The 20948-nt window shown below is 43.9% G+C and overlaps 1 protein-coding gene across 1 annotated transcript in view; it reads left to right on the top strand.

Annotated features, from left to right (window-relative positions):
• The first annotated feature begins 6868 nt into the window (after positions 1-6868).
• PTGIS (prostaglandin I2 synthase) overlaps positions 6869-20948 on the top strand; it is a 50189-nt gene continuing 36109 nt past the window's right edge. The window contains exons 1-2 of the mRNA XM_056844880.1: positions 6869-6922; positions 11102-11325. Coding sequence (XP_056700858.1) covers positions 6869-6922; positions 11102-11325 — 278 coding nt within the window. The remainder of the gene's footprint in view (positions 6923-11101; positions 11326-20948) is intronic.

Here is a 20948-nt window from a genome sequence, read left to right as displayed (position 1 = left end):
AAAAGATTAAAGGAAACGGGTACATAAGGAAAGATCCATCTTTGGGGAGAATAATTTACATGGTGTGTTTATCTTGATATTGCTGTCAGTACTGCAAAGTACCTCTGAGAGCAGAAGTAACTAAGCCAGCATGGTGTAGTGGTTAAGAGTGGTGGTTTGGAGCGGCGAACTCTGATCTGGAGAACCAGGTTTGATTCCCTGCTCCTACACATGAAGCCAGCTGGGTGACCTTGGGCTAGTCACATTCTCTCAGCCCCACCTACCTCACAGGGTGTCTGTTGTGGGGAGGGGAAGGGAAGGTGATTGTAAGCCGGTTTGATTATTCCTTAAGTGGTAGAGGAAGTCAATTTATAAAACCAACTCTTCTTCTTCTGGTTCTTGTAGGTTATCCGGGCTGTGTAACCGTGGTCTTGGTATTTTCTTTCCTGATGTTTCGCCAGCAGCTGTGGCAAGCATCTTCAGAGGCTTGGCTTCCTGTCTTGAAAACCACCAGACTAACAAAGACTACAGTCAACAATAGCCATGCAGATTAGCTTTGGATTTCACACATTAACAGATCACTTCAGGATACAATGGTTCCACATTAACATACCACACCCTCATTAGCACATTATCTGGATACTTACAGGACAATGGTTAGCACATTATCTTTGTTACTTTTTGCAGGACAATGATTCAGCTAAAACCCAACCCCTTTCTGACTATGTATTACTCTTCCTACACACTTGACACTGAGAGACACTGTCCTTCAGTGTTACTCCTCTGAAGATGCCTGCCACAGCTGCTGGCGAAACGTCAGGAAAGAAAATACCAAGACCACGGTCACACAGCCCAGATAACCTACAAGAACCAATGAACTCTGACCGTGAAAGCCTTCGACAATATCTTCTTCTTCTACTTCTAAACTCAGGGAACCCCAGCACTGAACTTCAAACAATTTCTGCTGGTGAAATTAGAACATTACAATGTATGGGGCAATCCCAATTGTTATTATGTTGTGTAAAAAGGTAAAGGCAGTCCCCTGTGCAAGCACCAGGTCATGACCCATGTGGTGATGTCACATCACAACGTTTACAAGGCAGACTATGTTTAGAGGGTGGTTTGCCAGTGCCTTCCCCAGTCATCTACACTTTACCCCCAGCAAGCTGGGTACTCATTTTACAGACCTCGGAAGGATGGAAGGCTGAGTCAACCTTGAGCCGGCTACCTGAAACCGACTTCTGTCAGGATTGAACTCAGGTTGTGAGCAGAGCTTGGACTGCAGTACTGCAGCTTACCACTCTGCGCCATACTTGGAATACTTATATGGTTAAAGAACATGGATATCAGAATAAATGGGTAAAAACTGTCTAACAATAAATATTTGCCAGAGTTTGGGGGGGGGGGGGACACATTCCGAAAGAATACATAGTAGAAGGAAGAGTGTTTGGAGGACCAGTTTTATTTTGTTGAGCTCTGAATGAAAATACATTCTACCTTCTAGTGATGACAACTGAAATCTATTGCAGAACTACTTTCCATTTCCTGTTGAGACTCCGAGCCAAGAATATTCATGAATTATCTTTAGTGATTTGATTCTCCGATTTCTAGCCAGTGATTCACTGTTTGTAGAGGGAGTTTATTTTTCAGAAGTGCAGTTTAGTTTTTATAACTAAAAAGAAGCCTGCGGGCCTGTTCTGAGGCTAACAGCATCCTTGTATACACACACATTGTAAAATGCCATTAAAAGGGCTTCATCTACATCTTTATATCAGAAGGTTTGTAATATCAGATTCTTAACCTCTGGAGAAACAAATGAACCACAAGACCAAAACACAGACAAGTCCATGCAGTCAAGTATTTACTTCTACGATTCTTTCTCAGCCAGTCATCCAGTGATACATCAACCCCTCAAATTACTGTGCTGATTAAGAGACCAGATGTGGTTCAGGGACTAAGACATTTGATTTAGTATCAGGTTTATATCCTCATTCATCAGTGAGTTCACAGTATCCTTATGCAAATTATGCTCTCAGCACCAACATCCTCCTCCTTAATGTTTAGAATCATAGAATCATAGAGTTGGAAGGGACAACCAGGGTCATCAAGTCCAACCCCCGGCACAATACAGAGATTCACAACTACCTCCACCCCGCTAGTGACCAGAAGATGGCCAAGATGCCCTCCCTCTCATAATGTGTCTAAGGTCATGGAATCAGCATTGGTGACAAATGGCCATCTAACCTCTTCTTAAAAACCTTCAGGGAAGGAGCACTTACCACCTCCCAAGGAAGCCTGTTCCACTGAGGAACCGCTCTAACTGTTAGAAAATTCTTCCTAATGTCTAGACGTAAACTCTTTTGATTTAATTTCAACCCGATGGTTCTGGTTCGGCCTTCTTGGGCAACAGAAAACAACTCAGCACCCTCCTCTATATGACAGCCCCTCAAATACTTGAACATGGTTATCGTATCCCCTCTCAGTCTTCTCCTCTTCAGGCTAAACATACCCAGCTCCTTCAACCTTTCCTCAGAGGACTTGGTCTCTAGACCCCTCACCATTTTTGTTGCCCTCCTCTGGACATGTTGCAGCTTGTCCACATCCTTCTTAAATTGTGGTGCCCAAAACTGAACACGGTATTCTAGGTGAGGTCTAACCAGAGCAGAGTAAAGCGATACCATCACTTTGTGTGATCTGGACACTATACTTCTGTTGATGCAGCCCAAGACCGCATTTGCCTTTTTAGCTATCGCATCACACTGCTGACTTATGTTCAGTGTTTGGTCTACTTGTTATGTGCTGTTATGTGCTGTCAAGTCACTTCCAATTTATGGCAATCCAACGAATGAATGAATGATCTCTAAAACATCCTACAGTTAGCCTTGCTCAGGTCTTGCAAACTGAGGGTTGTGGCTCTTTTATTGACTCAATCCATCTCATGTTGGGTCTGCCTCTTTTCCTGCTTTCTTTGACTTTTCCCAACACTATTTTATTTTCCAGTGAGCTTGTCTTTTCGTAATGTATCCACAATATGGTCATAATGTGGCCTTACTGCTTAAGAATGTTCAAAATGTTCAATAGATTTAATCTTGATTTAATCCTTTACAACAACCCTGTGGTTGCAATGCATATCACTCCTTTTTTTCCTTGCAGAGTTTACAAGTTGGCTGAAAGATTACACATCTATTCAACTGTCCTTGAATTCTGTTGCTTAGATCTACCTTCATCTTGGACAGTTGTCTGGAGCAGTTAAAGAAAAGAGCTAGATTAATTGTTTTAAGATTTGTGATTGGATTTATCATCGTGCTATATCAGATGTATCTCATATGCACCTGCTGATTGACTATTTGCACTTATGTTGCTTATCTATTATTTAGTTGAAACAAATTAGATATTTAAAAATAACCACATAATTATAAAAAATTGTATGTAGAGAATTATGGGTGCTTATTTATAGATCAATATCGGTCTTGTGACAAGCAAATCAGATTTCTCTGGCTGGAAGTCTCAGAAGAAGAATAGAGGAGATCTTTGGGTGAGATTTTGGGTAACTTGCAGCCCATTCCTGAGCTGACGGTGTAGGGGAACGGCGGGGAAGAGGCGCAACGGTGCGTCTTCCTAAGCCGTTTCCCCTACGCAGTTAAACAAAAAAAGCATTTTTTTAGCCTTCACCATTTCCACAATAACTATGGGGTTAATGCTTTTATGCTTTTATTTTTTCTGCCTTGCTCAATAAAAATATTTTCGTTTTTCAAAAAAAGATAAAAGTTTATGCAGATGTCCTGTCTTGGTTTGCTGGTTAATAGTCCAAAAGAATGGACCCTTACTCCCTATTTTATGTTATCAGAGTTAGAGGCAGAAAATTTTCTCTAACGTTATAAACCCTGGAGATGTCTATGGCTAATTGGTTTGTACAGGCAACAGCCTTGAAAGGTGTGTAGTGCATAATCTCTAATAAGGTGCGGGAGGGACTATCTTGCTACAGTAGGTTACTATTATTATTATTATCATGTTACAGACAGAGGAGAGAAGCAGAAAGAGAGAGGGTACCTTGTATACCTACACAGTACCTTGTGTAATGAGTTCACAGCAGAGGCAAGATTTCCACTTGAAACATTCTGGCTTGTAGCTCAGTTTCTTAGTAACTATGCCACCACCATATCTCTCTCTTAGCTTCCTTTTAATTCTTGGTTCAATCAGCACATATATCTGTTTCTGAACTGTGTCACAGAGGATAAAGCCACAAAACAGAGCTTGGGACAAACCAGGGATTTCTCTGCAAACCCAAAGGAAGTCCAGAGTTGCAAATTCCCCCCCCCCCAATTCCCACCCTGAAATCTAAACAAAATACATCAGGGGATTAAAACTCCCTAAAATAACAGAAACCGTGCCTGTCACTTTAGGAAAGGAATGCCCATGGAGCTCTTAGTGGCTGTTGGGGGGTTGCTATGCAACCACAGCAATATTGCCAAGCCTTTGCTAGCCTTGGTTTCGGCAAAGCAAAGCCAGGGTGGGGACTGGGAGCAAGAGGCGAGAGGGAGGCTGAAGCCCTAGAAAATGTCCTGTCCTCCCACTGCCCTGTGTCCTCTGATGGAGGAGGAGAAACTGGAGACAGGCCCAGTGGTGACTAATGGAAACTCACTACCCATACAACTTGGTCTGGCCCAGTGGCAGCCATAGAGTTGCCAACCTCCAGGTAATACGAAAACAAAATCACACCTCTATACCAGCGGTTCCCAAACTTTTCAGGCCACTGCCCCCTTGGCTCCACAAACTCAACCCCAGCGCCCCCTACCTTATCCAACAACACTGTTGAAGGGGCCCACCTCTAGCACCCGCCTACTGCCCCCTTGCCTCTTAGTGCCCCCCTAGATAATCCCACTGCCCCCCAGGGGGTGGTACTGCCCACTTTGGGAACCACTGCTCTATACTCAATTGTTATAGTATAAACTCAGTATAGGAATAAATGACTCAAAAGGTAAGTCCAGTATTCTATGTTGCTAGTCACAAGTATATAGCACAAACCATATAATCACAATACTGTGTAACATAAATATCAAAAAAGACAATCCCTCATGTGCAATCCAATAATAGTCCAATGAACTGTGTCCAGTTGTAGTCACCAATTCTCCCGATCCTGGGAATGTTCTTAGTAGCGTAGCTTCGCAGCCACAAGGTAGAAATGTCCTTGTCAATTTCAGGCGGCAATGAAGGCCAGATGCTTGCCCAAGATGGTTCAGCGTTCAACGTGTATAAATATCCATAGCACAACTGACCAATGCACAAAAGGCAGCCCCGGATATCTAGCCTTGTCAGTCAAACCTTTCTTCAGTGTGCACTCATTTTTGCCAAGATGCACCAAATTCTGTGTCTACAGCTGCTGACGCAGTCAGTATTCCTCAGTGGGCATATTTTTTAGGGACTTGGCAACCCTAGGCAGCCACCACGCAACTCTGCCCAGTCCAACTTGGCCCAGCCACTGTGCAACTGGCCCCTGACACTACAAAGTCCTTCCCTGTCTGACCTGTTTAAAGTAACTGACAAAGGCCATTTACGCATGGCCGTTTCCTTGCGGTAACCCCACTGACTACTTCGGGGGCTTTGCCTTGATTATGCATGCATTTTCCAACCGTCAGAGGTCGCCTTGTTCTCCTGCGCATTTCCACACATTTTGCTGGCTAAATACAAATCCAGAAAACGCAGGCAAAATACGCAGAAATGAGAGAGCAAGGTGACCTCTGACGGTTGGAAATGCATGCTCGATCAAGGCAAAGCCCCAAAGTAGTCAGCAGGGTTACTGTGAGGAAACAGCCATGCACAAATGGCCAAAGGGTATGGCCATCTTATTTTACTTTCAATTCTGTCCCCCACCCCCCAAGAATGGCTGCAACCTAGGGTTGCCAAGTCCCTCTTAGCCACCAACAGGAGGCTTTTGGGGCGGAGCCTGAGGAGGGCAGGGTTTGGGGAGGGACTTCAGTGCCATGGAGTCCAATTGCCACAGTAACCATTTTCTCCAGGTGAACTGATCTCTATCGGCTGGAGATCAGCTGTAACAGCAGGACATCTCCAGCTAGCACCTGGAGGCTGGCAACCCCAGTGCCACCTCCAGAGCTCCTTAAGGCTTAATACAATGCTTAGGAATCTTTTAAGGTCTGTTTCTTCACTGACATTACTTTTTCATCTAGATGAACTTTAAATTGGGACCAACAAAACAAATGTGTTAGAAATATTTACAGGTCTTGGGAGCAGGATCTTAATGCACCTTAAGCTGTGGGACGGAGGCAGGGCTGTGTGGTTTGTTTTATGAGGGGCCCAGCTGAGTGGCTCTAACCAAAGTATGGACTGGAAGCCAAAATGCTAGTGGAGGGAAGAAAAGAAAGGAGGGAGATGCAGCCTATCCAGAAGAACTGGTATCATATAACTCTAGTTTGTTGCAGTGGTGCTTATAAAGGAAGTGGTTTTGGTGGTTTGAGCCTCATGTCTTCAGTAGAATCAGTGCCTTCCAGAAACAACAGATAAAAATGGGTGATATTTGCCAAGTGCTGAGCTCATACACTCAGTCCAAAGCACTGTATCTGATCTAATGTGCTCATGAAGTGTCAGCAAATAAATGGAGTTGCCAAGTGCCCGGTGGTGGCAGGTAAAATCCGGCTAATCCACGGGGCTGCCCGCCGACCACCTGAGGGCCGGCGGGCAACGTGTGCACGTGCGCCCGCACAACGCACCCATGTCACTTCTGGTTTTACCCAGAAGTGACGCGGATGCTCTAGCAACCTCCACCAAAACTCTATGGAAACCATAGAGCAGCAATTGACAGAGTGTCCGCGTTACTTCTGAGTAAATCCAGAAGTGACGTAGGCAAGTTGTGGGGCACGGGCGCGCCAGGCGCATGGGCGCATCGCGCGCTGAAGAAAAGCTCCCGCCGATGGAGCAGTGGGCCCTGGTAAGCCTACAAATAAACCTGCCTCATTTCTTTCAGTGGGAAGGGTACTGCTAGTCCCCACAAAGGATCGCGCGTTCACTTTAATTAGAAAATGTACCTGCCGCCTCTCCCTAGCCCACAAAGTAAATTATGACCAAACAGTTTAAAAAAACACAGCATAAACACTGATAATGTTAACAAGCTGTTAAAAAGCCAGCCTTTAATGATCAAGCTGTTAACAGCTCAGCCAGAGTGTAAAAAAAGTGTAAAGCATTTAGCAGCGTAAAATAATTTTATAAGGCAGGCAAGAAGCAGACTGCAAAAATACTTTAAAACATTCAACCCCCTCTGTTATGTATGCAGGGAAGCAAGGCTCATGCTGAGCTTGCTATCCTCTCCAGGCTCCTTCGGCTGCCATTCTGATTGGACAATGGGCTATAGCAGCCCAATCACGGACTTGGGTCACGCCTGTGTTCCCATTGGACTATGGACTACAACCGGCCAATTGTGGACTTGGGGGCGTGGCTCCGGGTGGTTGGGATTGGCATATAAGCCGGGTTGTTGTGCCCTTTTAGTTCAGTTCAGTTCCATGCAGATCCGTTCCAGTGTGTTAAATAAATAGTTGTTGTTGGAACGCCGTCTCCGGTCTCGTGCTTCACCCAAGCGTATATTACACCCTCCCCACTGAAAAAAGACCCCCCTTTTTTGGTCTGGCACCTAAAAGGGAGTAGGATCGGCACCAGGCACGCCTCAAGGGGAGGACATTCTGTAAGAGGTCTGCCAAGTTCTGCGCTGTTGCTATTAAAATACGCAGAGCTTTATTAGAGAATGATTGCTAGAATATTTTACAATTTTATCCATTTTAACATGATAATTGTAACCAGGGGTTGCTTTTATTGACCTTACACCTTTATATGTACGGGCAGTTTGTGATTCTGCAGTACAAAACGATTGTGTCTGGAAATGTTCATGTGTTGGCACGTGATTGGCCAGTCGACTGTATTAATAAACTTGACTTGACTGTAAGTGAGGGGCTACCGCTGAGAAAGCCCTGTCTCTGGCCGCTACCCACCTCACCTCTGCAGCCAGGGGCACAGAGAGCAAGGTTTGTGAGGAGGATCTTAACTGGAGGGCTGGGCAGTATGGGCGGACGAGGTCCTTCAAGTACGTACATGTACCTCAGTCAGATCTTCTGCGCCATGGTGTGGGGAGGGGCATAAACATTAGACAACTAGAATTATATGCATCATAAACATTAGATAACTAGAATTATATGCATCAAGATTTTTAATATTGAGTAATATTTTCTCAACTGTTTATTTAGGATTTACACTGTTTATTTAGGATTTAGGGTGTACTAGCACTGTATTCTCTGAAGAGGTGTATCTCACGGTAGGCAGCTTGTGGTTCTTTGGGACAGCCAAGAGTGAAAGTAAACTGGTATGGGCTCTTAAGAAGTACCAAGGAGAAAATGGTGGAAGGGGTAACCGCCTATCTTCTGCTTTGAGTCCTCCAAGAGAGACAGTACCAGTAAGAAATTCATTACTTTCATGCCCTGTATCAGTTCTTCTATTCCATCTTCCTTCTTTGCTGTCCCCATATCTTCATTACTTTCTATGATATTTTGCTCCTCTGTTTCTGACTCTCCCCCACCCCAGCACTCCATAATGTGAAAGGTGCAGGAATTCCCAATATGAGAGAATATAGGGCAGCGTGTCACATTTAAAAGGGACCATGTTTTCAATGGAGGGAGGTTGGAACAGCCCTGATGTGGGCTCTACCCACTGACTCACTTCCACATTTGTTGACACATGTAGTGAAAAGTCTCTTTAAGAGGACGTGCAAATGTAACTGGTCATCGATACCAGCTTTGAGGATGGTTTTCTATGACATTCTATTCCTCCATGCTCCCTCCCCACCCCAGCCCCACATTCTCAGGCTCCACCCCCAAATCTCTAGGAATATCCCAACCTGGAGTTGGCAGCCCTAGACTAGTAGGTGATTTTGTTTTTTTTTTTTTTTTAGTGACTCTTGTTCCCATAACATTCAAACGTTCAATAACATAGGGTTGGCAGAAAACCTGGGTAAGCACAAGCAAACGACTGCATAAGAAGGCATCTCTGGTGTGATTTCTCTACTGCAAAACCGAGGGACAGCATGGCCAATGGAGGCAGAAGTTTTAGACTGTAATCCTAAACAGAGTTATTCCAGGGAGTAGCTTTCCTTAGGATTGCACTGTGAATCCGGCAAGTGTTTGTTTCTAGATTGTGGGCAGTACCGTCATATGAAAATATAGTGTTTATGGAGAAAAGCTGTTTACTGAAGATGTGGTGCCAAGGTAGCATTCTCAGCTGGTTTGAAGAAAATGTCCTGTTCCTTTACCAGAGGATTACCATGTGGAAATGGGCAGTTGAAGCTTCTCGTGGCATGGAAGTAAATATCAACATCTGTTAATTAACAACATTTTTTTTTCTCCAGGGCAGCTGGCAACCTTAAGTCAGAGCCTGACTACTATAAAACCCATGAAATGTGTCTGAAGGTGCTTAAGCCAAGGGTAGGGATTAAGAACTGGCAGACACCAACACTAAAAATATGTTTGCAGATTGCATAAAACATTTTGTTTTAAGGGAAAACAACAGCTGGATAATGAATTCCTTTGCAATCTGGCCACTGAAGTGCAAAGGAAACTTGTATTGACTTACTTCTGAGCAAATCCCACTGGACTGGCACAAACTGCTTCACAGTAAACATGGCTAGGACCAGGGTGCAGATTTGACTAACTTGCACTTAATTTCTGCCAGCCACAATTATTGAAAGATGCCAGATTTCTTTCAGTGAGGTGTGGCAAATGGAGAAAGACATTGTGGTGTGGACTCAAACCTGCAAGACTCAAGTTTGAATCCCCACTCTGCCATGGAAGCTTTCCAGGTGACCTAGGGCCAGAAACTCGTGGTCTAACCTACCTCACAGGGTTGTTATAAGGATAAAATGGAGGCAATGAGAACAAAGTAAGCCACCTTAGGTCCCCATTGGGGAGAAAAGTGGGATAAGGAAAGAAGGAAGGAAGGTTTGCCAACTACCTGGAGAAACAAATGTCCTGTCCCTTTAATAAAGGATTAATAGTATAGTATTTACCAGGTGATCTTAGTGATGGACTACAGCCCTCAGTTTGCAAGACTGTAGACTGTATGAGTGGAGCAAGGTCACTCAACAAGTTTCTGTGGCAGAGTAGGAATTCCCACCTGGGTCATCCAGATCCAAGTTTGACACTCTAACCCCTACACTCCAGAGACCTAATTGAGGTGGCTTACAATATAAAAACAATACAGGAAGATCATAAAAATAGCTGAGGTGAAAATAATTAAAATATTTTACTGGTACTGTCTCTTGCAGAAAATTCAGAGAAGAAGCCAGGAGCTACCTTTCACTCCTGACAACAAGATAAGACTTATCAAAACAATCCGGTAGCATAAGAACAGTTTAGTGGTTAGGGCGATGGATTAGGATCTGGGAGTCCCAGGTTCAAGTCTCCATTTTGCCATGAAGCTGGGTGATTTTGGGACAGTCACTCTCTGTCAGCCTCACCTACTTTAGAGGGGTCTGATGTGGGCAAAATGGACAAGAGGGTATGAGCTTTCGTGAGCCACAGCTCACTTCTTCAGATACAGCTAGAATGTGAATCCATCTGCCTTTAAGTAGAGGAGAGTGAATTCAGACAAGCATTAGTATGTAAATGTTAATAGTATGTACATGTGAATAGCAGGCGTGATGGGATTAGGTGTGGTATGCAGAAGAGTCCGTGATGTCCAGGGGAGAGATGGGTGTGGAGAAATCAGCATTGGTCATGAGCCATGAATGCAAGGTCTTTATTCAGCCCAGGTAAATGCATGGACTTTAGTTTGAATATCAACTGTAATTCAGCAGTTTCTCTTTCCGATCTCCCTTTGAAATTCCTTCGAGAGGGAGGGCATCTCGGCCATCTTCTGGGCATGGTGCAGGGGTCACTGGGGGTGGTTGCGAATTTCCTGCATCGTGCAGGGGGCTGGACTAGATGACCCCGGGGGATCCCTCCCAACTCTAGGATTCTATGTGTTGATGAAATTTATTTCGGGGCCACGCCTTGGGGGTGGGTGAGGAGCATGGGAATCTTCGACCCGAGGGGGAATTCCTGGCTGGGGGCTGCGCCTTACCCCGGGCCAGGAGGGGGCCGGCTGGACACCTGCCTGCGAGAGCCGCCGCAGCGCAGAGAGCCACACCCAGCCCGGGCTGCCGGGGGACGGGAGCGGCGTCGGGGCGGCTCGCAAGGGCTGCGGACGGGGGTCTGCGCTCCGCAGAGCGGCCATGGACTGGCCGGCCGCCGCCGCCTTGCTGGGGCTTCTCCTGCTCCTGTCCCTGCTGCTGGGTTCTCGCTTCCAGAGGTGCCGGTGAGTCACTCCGTCGCTTTCACCTGTCCCCCCCCCCGGGGAAGGGGCTTCCAGGGGGGGGGAGGTGCCAGGATCCTTCCCCCACCACCGCCGAGGGACCTTCCCGGTGGGGGTCTGTGCCCCCCTCGGGGATCCCTGTTGAATATTTTTTTTAAAAAAGTTTTTATTATTTTTCAAACTGATTCACATTCAGTTGTATCACACAGCTGTGATACAATCACACCATCCTTCACACAGTGTATAATATAAACCATTTCTATCTTATCGCTAAAAAGATATATAGCATTAACTCCCCCTCTTCCCTCCTCTAGCCATTTAATATCCTTATGTCTCTCTTTGTTTTTAAAGTCGGATTCATTATGATCACCCACATTTATCATTATCTTAAAGTCTGGTTTTTAGCTTTGATTTCTTAATTGCTTCAAACAATTTGAACTAGATCAAAACATATCCCTTAATGTTTCCCAAGTTCAGTTCATTTACACAGTATGCTGTCCATGCCTCCCATTCTCCCACAAATTCCGTGTTTTCCTTTTGGTTTATTAATGCAGTAAGTTTTGCCATTTCAGCCGGTTCCATCATTTTATCTATCCAGGCAGTCTTATCTGGTATTTCGGATGTTTTCCATTTCGTTGCATAGACCAGTCTTGCAGCAGTAGTGGCATGTATCAAAAATAATCTCTGAGTTACTATAGAATCTGGTATTATACTTAACAACATCATTTCCAGTGTTTTAGGGATATTATATTGTACTATCAACCTTAATTCGTTGTAAATCATATGGGGATCCCTGTTGAATATTAAGGCCCATCGATCGTGTGATTATGGTCAGGTTACAGTCATTCAGTGCACACAAATAAACAGAGTCTTTCCTTCTTTTAGAATCAAAACTTTATCTAAAAGGCAAGGGTAAACTGGGATAAAACAAATACAATCCCAGCCCAGCCTTCTGCTCCCCCATACCGGCCAAGCGGGTGTTCACATGTGGATGCTGGCCCCGGGGCGCGCGTTTTCGACTCTCGTCTGTCCGCCACTCTTGGCCATCGATGACCGACAGCCATTTATGCATGGGAGGTATTGCCTTGGTTTTTGCCGCTCTCCACGTGCACATTTTCCCCATCCGAATTCTCAAAACTCTGCGTGGGGGCTTATTGTTAAGTTTTGAGGATTTGGATGGGGAAAATGTGCATCTAAAGAGCAGCAAATCCAAGGCAAAACCTCCCGTGCATAAATGACCTTAAAAATAAGCCCCCATGCAGAGTTTTGAGAATTTGGAAGGCGGAAAATGTGCATCTAGAGAGCAAAACCTTCATGCATGAATGGCAAAAATCTGAATGGCATTCTTACACGGGTGGAGGTGGGCGTTTGAGTCCCATGTTCGACTCCGCGTCTGGACACGCGCTGACGTGCACGCAAGCAGTGTAAATGAGGCTTAAAGGTGCTTTGGAATGTCGGAGGTGAATGTGCCCAAAATCTTTCAGCTCACAGTGTGGGAACACCCAAAGGCCATCTAGTCCACCCCACTCTTCAAAATCAAGAGCATCTACCTGCCGGTCTCTGACAGATCAACCCCCTGCAATTCTTTCAGAAGAATTGAAATTATAAAGACTGTGGGATTCAAGAGACTTCCTTATAATGAAGCAGACGGGCAGGACAACCCTTTTGCGAAATTACTCCTAGCTAGAGTAGAGTGGTGTAGTGGTTAAGGTATCAGATTAGGACCTGGGAAACCCAAGTTCAAATCCCCACTCATGCCATGGAAGCCTGCTCATTGACCTCGGGCCAGTCACGCACTCTCAGCCTCGACCCTGGCAAGTATTTGGATAGGAGACCACCAAGGAATACCAGATTTGTGACATGGAGGCAATGGCAAACCGCCTTTGAACGTCTCTTGCCTAGAAAACCCTACGGGGTCGCCATAAGTTAGCTGGGAATTGACTGCAAAAGAAAGAATGAAAGAAAGAAAAGAGCAGCTCTGCATATGATTGCACTGAAAAGGTTGGTCTAGTTTAGGGCTGCTGGTCACATTTTTTTAAGTGACTTTAGATTTACAATAATTATTACCTTAGATTAAAAAATACAATTAAAATCTGATGAGACAGGTAGCCGGCCTACAGAACTGTGGGCAAAAAAATTACCTGACTATCAAATCTGCTATGACTAAATCCATGCTCTACCACACATCTATGGGCGCTCCAAAATATTCTCTAGTATTCATGCTTTTATAAGAGCCATTCCACAGGGAAATAAACTGCCGGCAGCTTTTATGGAATTTTCCTTCTCGGAGGTTTTTAGGGAAAGTCCGGGCAGGCATACGCATGAGAAAATTTAGGCAGGGGTTTATGTTTGCTTATGTGAATTTGTCATGTGCATGCGGGCATTTATAGCACACATAATAGTCCTTGATTAAAACAACAAACAGTATAAACAACAATAAAAACGCTTCATATGCTTCAAGACTGTGGTGTTTATTTTGCAATAAATCAACAATTCCAACTCTGGAATAATTTTCTGTTTAGAAAATCTATTAACTGTCTTCATTAGTTATTTTATACATAAAAATAAATGATAGCCCAGATTACATAATCATTTTTAAAGTGAGGCAGAATAACAAGTAGAGACTTTGTGCTCCCTTTTTTTTTTTTTTTTTACCAGTACATAATTGATTTGGTGAATGTTATAAATAATGATTAACCTTCATAGACTAAAAAATCATTTGGGGGTTGAACAAATAAAAGGAGGATCAGATTCTTGTGCCTGTAATGGCTTGGAATGTAAAGTTCAGTATTGAGCTGTGCTGTGATTGTCCTGTTCCAACACCAACAGAGATATTATTGATGTTAGCACAGTTAATTTCTGTCTTTGTGACTGAGTTCTCCTTAAGGAAGTCTTAGAGGTGTGAGGAGTATGGCCCCGATTCCAGCAAAGGCTAAGCGTTTGCAAAAGCCCCCCAAACACTAAAGAATCCAGGATGCTGGCAGAACTCTTCTATTCACTTGGTAAGGGGTACCCAAGAATTTTGGAGGCAGCAAGAAAGACACGTCAGTTTTTACATCCTACCAACACTTGCAAGTTAACGAGGTCCAATTTACTTATTTCATTTACAGTTCAACTAAAATGAGTATAATGCATACAATAAAGCAGTATAAAATGCCCAGCAAATAATGCACAAAAATTCCACACAAAATTAGAGAACAATGCAATAGAAACAGTATAATGTATTCAACAAAGCAATGAAAACTGCCTGAAATGAAAATGCCTTGCTAGGGGCTCCCAAAATTCTGATCCTGGCACTGCAGGTGGGAAAAAGATTGGTGGTGGTGGTGGGGGGAATCCCTGAAGAAATAAATCATGTCTAAAGTGGAGCAAAATGAATAAAAAGAAAGGATCCCTTTAAAACAATGGTGTTGCCTTGAACAGTGAAATAATGTCCGCTTATATAGTTATTTTTTGCCAGCCCGTTCCTTAAGAAATGAACTTTAGTCTTGCATCAAAACCTTTCTAGCTTGGAAAATATATATACAAGAGAACATACAAATGAGGAAATTGCTAGCTACTTGTTTTAAAAATGGTGTAAATGGGTCTGACTTACAGCAGCTTGGTGCCCTGAACAGGGTCTAGTGGAAGTGTTGCAAACAGCTGTGTGGTGCAGACTGAAGAGGGTCCCATTAGTTGCATACTAGAAATCTTTGCTGTTATAGGTAAAGGTGCAAGCACTGGGTCTTTACTGACCCAAGGGGTGACGTCACATCATGACTATGTTTACGGGATGGTTTGCCATTGCCTTCCCCAGTGGTCTGCGCTTTACCCCCAGCGAGCTGGGTACTCATTTTACCAACCTTGGAAGGATGGCAGGCTGAGTCAATCTTGAGCTGGCTACCTGAAACCGACTTCAGTCGGGATTGAACTCAGGTCATGAGCAGAGCTTGGACTACAGTACTGCAGCTTACCACTCTGCGCCACGGGGCTCCTTTGCTGTTATAGCTCAGTATTATCATATCTTGTAATCCATTTGCTGATTTACTTAATTTTTAATCACACTTGGAATCTGCCTTCAGTCCCAGGGAGAAAGAAGAAGAATGTGCCACCGAGTTGCAACCGACTCACGGCAACCCCATCCACGGGGTCTTCCAGGCAAGGGATAAGCAGAGGTGACTTGCCGTTGTCTTCCTCTGCATAGCAACCCTAGACTATCTTGGTGGTCTTCCATCCAGGTATTTACTGTGGCTGACCCTGCTTAGCACCCAAACTCTGAAAAGCCTGGCCAAAGCTGCTGGACAATGCATGAAAACAACAAGTAAATAAAATTGTTACACAGGATACTAAACACAACTTTCTGACATGCGATTATACAAGATCCAGAAGCTACATTCTAGCATCCTCAGCATTGCTAAACGGGATCCTGGGGCAAGCATCTAGGAAATATGGTTCATTGAAATCCTAAAAATATGTTTTACCACAACATATGTTTTAAATAAACTTTATTATAATCTGTAGTAAAACACACAAATGATTAAAAACACAAGCTTTACAAAAACCATGAATAATTTGAAAAAAATGTTAAGAGTAACTCAAAAATACTTATCAGGCGTACAACATCTTGGAATGTATTTTTCCAGTACGTTATGAACATGGTCAGTTTCTGCACCAGTTTGTCTGCATACAAACCAGTACTCCTTTGGCATCTGCTGTAATGAAATGGTTTTATCAAAAGGATTGCTTTTTGTGTATGATCATGCCAAACAGAGTTAAAGATGGATTAGTTCCCCCAAGCTTTGTACTGCTAAGCACATTGTGGCTGCAGTTAACAACTAATTCTGTGTCTGACTTCTCTACCAGATCTTCAGACAACACAAAAGAATCCCTTTAGGAGTATGCAGTTATGGCCAAATTGACAAATATTGTTAATAAAAGACCGACTGAAAATTTCGAGAAAAGTGAAAATTATATGATGCATATGTGCTCAATTAAATATTGTGAAACAAACTTAAAGAAGGAAAGCTCTTGTTAGTTTACCAGAATACTAAGTAATACATTAACTGTAGTTCATCATTAGTGCAAGGTAGTGATATGTTTTTCTTTTGCTAATTAAAGAATACTATACATGTACAATTAATTATCTGCTAGTTTTTATAGCAGTTGACACAGTAGCGGATATATTTCAAAGTATTAAAAATGAATGGTATATGGATAATTTTGTATGGGGTGATATAATATTATAGAACAGGGGTGGGGAACCTCAGGCCCGGGGGCCGTATGCAGCCCCCGAGGACATTTTTTGTGGCCCTCGGGAGCTCCAGGGCCCTGCTGCAGAGGTGGGGCGCAGGGCGGCCTTCCCAGAGGGTGTTCCTGGCGCCACGGCTTATAGTGGCGCTGCAGCGCCCTTTGGACCTCCTCTCGCCGACTGTCGGCTGTTGAGCAGCAAGAGGGAGGGGGAAAGAGGCTGGCGGCTCCCGGCGGCAGAGCATGCATGCAGGAGCCAATCGGGCTTCGGGGAGGAAAGGGCATGGAGACTGGGGCCCGGTCGTGCGGGGCTCTGTGCGCCGCCGGGTGTGTGTGTGGGCAGGGGAGGCTGGGGCCCAGTTGCGCGCGGGGGGGGGGGAAGGCTTTTCCCTCTTCCTCTTTTTCTGTCACTCTTTCTCCTTTCTCTCCCTCTTTTTCTGTCTCTTTGTCTCCCTCCGTCCTTTTCTTTGTCTCCCTTCGTCCTTTTCTTTCTTTCTCCCTCTCTCTCCATTTCTTTCTCCCTTTCTCTCCCTTCCTCCCTTTTCCTCTTTCTCTGTTTTCCTTCCTCCCTTGCCGATCAACTGTGGGCTGCGCCCCCCTTCACCTTGTTTGCTCGGGCGCACTGCTGGCTGCTGGGAGGGGGGAGTGGGGGCACTCTGCAGACCTTCTCTGTGTGGCCTCCCCTGGTGTTGCCAAACTCCAGGTGGTGGCTGGAGACCTGGCAACCCTAGCCTCTTCCCCCCCCCAGGAGATCTACACCTGGTATGGCCCCTGAATGATGTCATAAATGTGCAAATGGCCCTTGGCAGGAAAAAGGTTCCCCACCCCTGTTATAGAATGTAGTATTTTTTTGCTTATAGGGATGTAAAGGAGATCTTGCTTAAGTAAAGTTAGGGATAAAGTGCCACACATATGAAGTGTTTAGTATAATGTTGTGTGTGTGTTGTTATGTTTGTTATGTTTGAAATAATAAAAAAATTATTTAAAAAAAAGAATCATAGAATCATAGAGTTGGGAGGGACCACCAGGGTCATCTAGTCCAACCCCCTGCACAGTGCAGGAATTTCACAACTACCTCCCCCACACACCCCCAAGTGACCCCTACTCCATGCCCAGGAGAAGGACAAGATGTCCTCCCTCTCATGAACTGCCTAAGGTCATAGAATCAGCATTGCTGACAGATGGTTATCTAGCCTCTGCTTAAAAACCTCCAGGGAAGGAGCACTTGCCACCTCCCAAAGAAGCCTGTTCCACTGAGGAACCACTCTAACTGTTAAAAAAATCTTCCTGATGTCTAGATGGAAACGCTTTCGATTTAATTTCAACCTGTTGTTTCTGGTCCAACCTTCTGGGGCAACAGAAAACAACTCGGCACCCTCCTCTATATGACGCCCCTTCAAGTACTTGAACAGGAAGCAGGAGCCCTTGTTATATGACCGCAGGTAAAGGGCAAAGGGATTTTAGCGGCCGCTTGTTTTCAGAAGGATGCCCAATGTACGTTTAAGCCTTTTGGCCATTTATGCATGGGAGGATTTGCCATGGATTTGCTACTCACTAGATCCACATTTCCCCCATCCCAATTCTCAAAACTCAACAGTAAGCCCCCTGTGCAGAGTTTTGAGAATTCGTATGGGGGAAACAAGCATCTAGAGAGTGGCAAATCCAAGGGAAAACTTCCTGTGCATAAATTGTTTGACTCGAGCACAAAAGCCGCATGAAACGGATCCTTTTTTGGAAGTAAAAGAATGTAGAGAAGACTGAGAGGGGATATGATAACCATCTTCAAGTACTTGAAGGGCTGTCAGATAGAGGAGGGTGCCAAGTTGTTTTCTGTTGTCCCCAGAAGGTTGGACCAGGATCTGATGGAATTTGATACCCTGTAATTTCACAGATTAAACATGACGCCAGCACACCAGGCTGAAGGCAGCCTACTAGCCAGTGGGTAAAAATAGGAAAAAGAATAATTTCAGCTTATTTCAGGGGATTTTCTTCCTCTTTCCACCTCTCCCAGCCACGAAGAACAGCTTTCAAAGGCTGTTACATAAATTTATGTTGTATACATTTAAATAAATTTCTGCTATATAAATTTAATGTAAATTTATGGCTTTATCATATGACAAACACTGGTTGTAGTTCTGGACTGGTCATTCCATTTAATAAAAATTAGAAACAGCAAAAGGTGCAGAAAAGCAATAGAGACGTTTGAGGGCTCTCAGGGATAAAGAGTCTGAGGTTTTGTAGTATGGAAAAGAACAGCGACTGGGTGGGAACATTGCAGAGGTTTACACGATTATGAATAACTGGATGGAGCAGTTTGTTTTTCTGTGCCGTTAGTAATGCGGATCTGGGGAAATATGCTCGGTATCAACAAAAAGAATTTGATATGGTGTATTGCAGAGGTTCCCAAACTGTGCTCCAAGGAGAACTTGGTGATCCGTGAAACATCTCCTAGTGCTCCATGAAGAGATTGGAAAGAAAGATATGACTGTCATTCGGTTTATTATATAGGTGCTAGGTGAAAATTAGTGCTCCGTGACAAATTTCTCTTCTGAAAAGTGCTCCATGACTCAAAAAGTTTGGGAAACTCTGGTGTAGTGGTTAGAATGTTGCACTAGAATTGGGGAGATCTGAATTCAAATCCCCCCTCAGCCATAAAGCTGAGGATAAAATAGACGAGGACCATGTGAGCTACTCTGAGCTCCTTTGGGTGGGGGGTAAGGCTGGATAAAAAAAATTAGATGGTCAGAAATATATCTTCATTTAATTTATGCAATTAATAGACAACCAATAGTCTGGAGAGCTTTAAGGAAGGTTAAACAAAACCTTTGATAGCCTGATCTCCTCTAAATATTAGCCTCCGCATTCATAGTGGAGATGAGAATCATCCCCATGTGGAAGCAACCAAACACTTTGCCTCTGTATAACGTGAGAAATAGTCACCTGCCCTTGAAAATGTTAGCAAATAGGAATTCGGGACAGGGGCATCCATGGATTTTTATAACATTTACTGAAAAGCCTCGATTTTTTTTCCCCAGACTCTTGGCGATCGTAAACACCTTTAGTAACGTTGTATTTATAGCTTCTTGTTTTTGAATCACCAGGCAGGGTTTGCCGCCAAGATGTCGCGGAGCCTGCCCATTTTTAGAACAGAATTGACCACAGTTTATGTCAACTAAGTTATTGGTCAACAATGGAAGAGTGTGTGGTCTGCTGATTTTTGGCTATCACGAAAGCAAGTGGCTGTCGATGCTAACCTTTCTCAATTCAACAGAGCCCTGCAACCGAAGTCGTTCTCAAAGACAGGATTAAGGTTCAGCTTCCAGTGTCAGTATGGACATTTTTCAGGAGGAAAGGGAGACCTGGCTCATTTAGACATTGAGAGACCCAGTGGGGTGTAGAGGTTAGAGTGTTGGACTAGTATCTGGGAGACCAAGGTTTGAATCTCCGCCACCGCCACAGAAGCCTGCTGCATGGCTTTGGGCCAGTCACATACTCTCTGCCTAGCCTACCTAACAGGATTGTTGTGAGAATAAAATGGAGGAAACAGTAATGATGTAAGCCATTTTAAGTCCCCATAGCAGAGAAAACTAGGGTATCAATGAAATAAATAAAGGTTCCAGGGCCATTTCCAGATTGGGGGGGGCATACTTGGCAGAGAGTTCCCATGGACCCCATATCTTCCTCTGCTCAACACTAGCCCCCACCCACCCCCTCTCAAGCCCTCCCACTGCTTGCATCCATAGATGCCCATGCTAGGGTTGCCAACCTCCAGGTACTACCAAATTGACACAGAAACAAGCTCTTATACAAATATAACAACTTCTATATTGTTATAGAATAACAATAAATCTAATCATTATACAAGCTTATAGAAATACAAAAATACAAGTTACCCACTACAAAATACAATTTTTCATTATCCAATATGGTATACAACCAACACATGCAATATTCCTATATCCAAAAAGGTATGTATTTTTTCTTCAAGTACAACAGGTATGTATCATCTGTCTTTTACATAAAATTCTTTTTTATCATTTTTCTTTTCTTTTCTTTCACAGGTGCCTGGTAGAAAAGGAATACAGCCGTTTCAGTTCTTTCCTCAGTTCTTTCTCAAACCCTATCATCAACAATAAAACATTGTCAATCCCCTGACTATTAATCTTTCTTTTTATAACTTATATTTACTTTTCCAAATAAGGTTTCTACCTTAAACTGCAAGTTGGTATATCCTCTCCAATATTTTCACATAGCTCCCATGAGTAGCATTAATTTCCTATAAAAGGTTAACAAAATATTATTTTCTAGCCTATTACAAACATCTACCTACTGTATCATATTATTCTTAATATATACTCACATATTATCTGCCAGCAAGTGGCTAGTATATTTCCATATAC

The sequence above is a fragment of the Euleptes europaea genome, chromosome 2 (genome assembly GCF_029931775.1).
Source record: "Euleptes europaea isolate rEulEur1 chromosome 2, rEulEur1.hap1, whole genome shotgun sequence".
Classification (NCBI taxonomy): Eukaryota; Metazoa; Chordata; class Lepidosauria; order Squamata; family Sphaerodactylidae; genus Euleptes; species Euleptes europaea.
The sequence above is the reverse complement of the archived record's forward strand: the minus strand, read 5'-3'. Positions and strand labels throughout refer to the sequence as shown.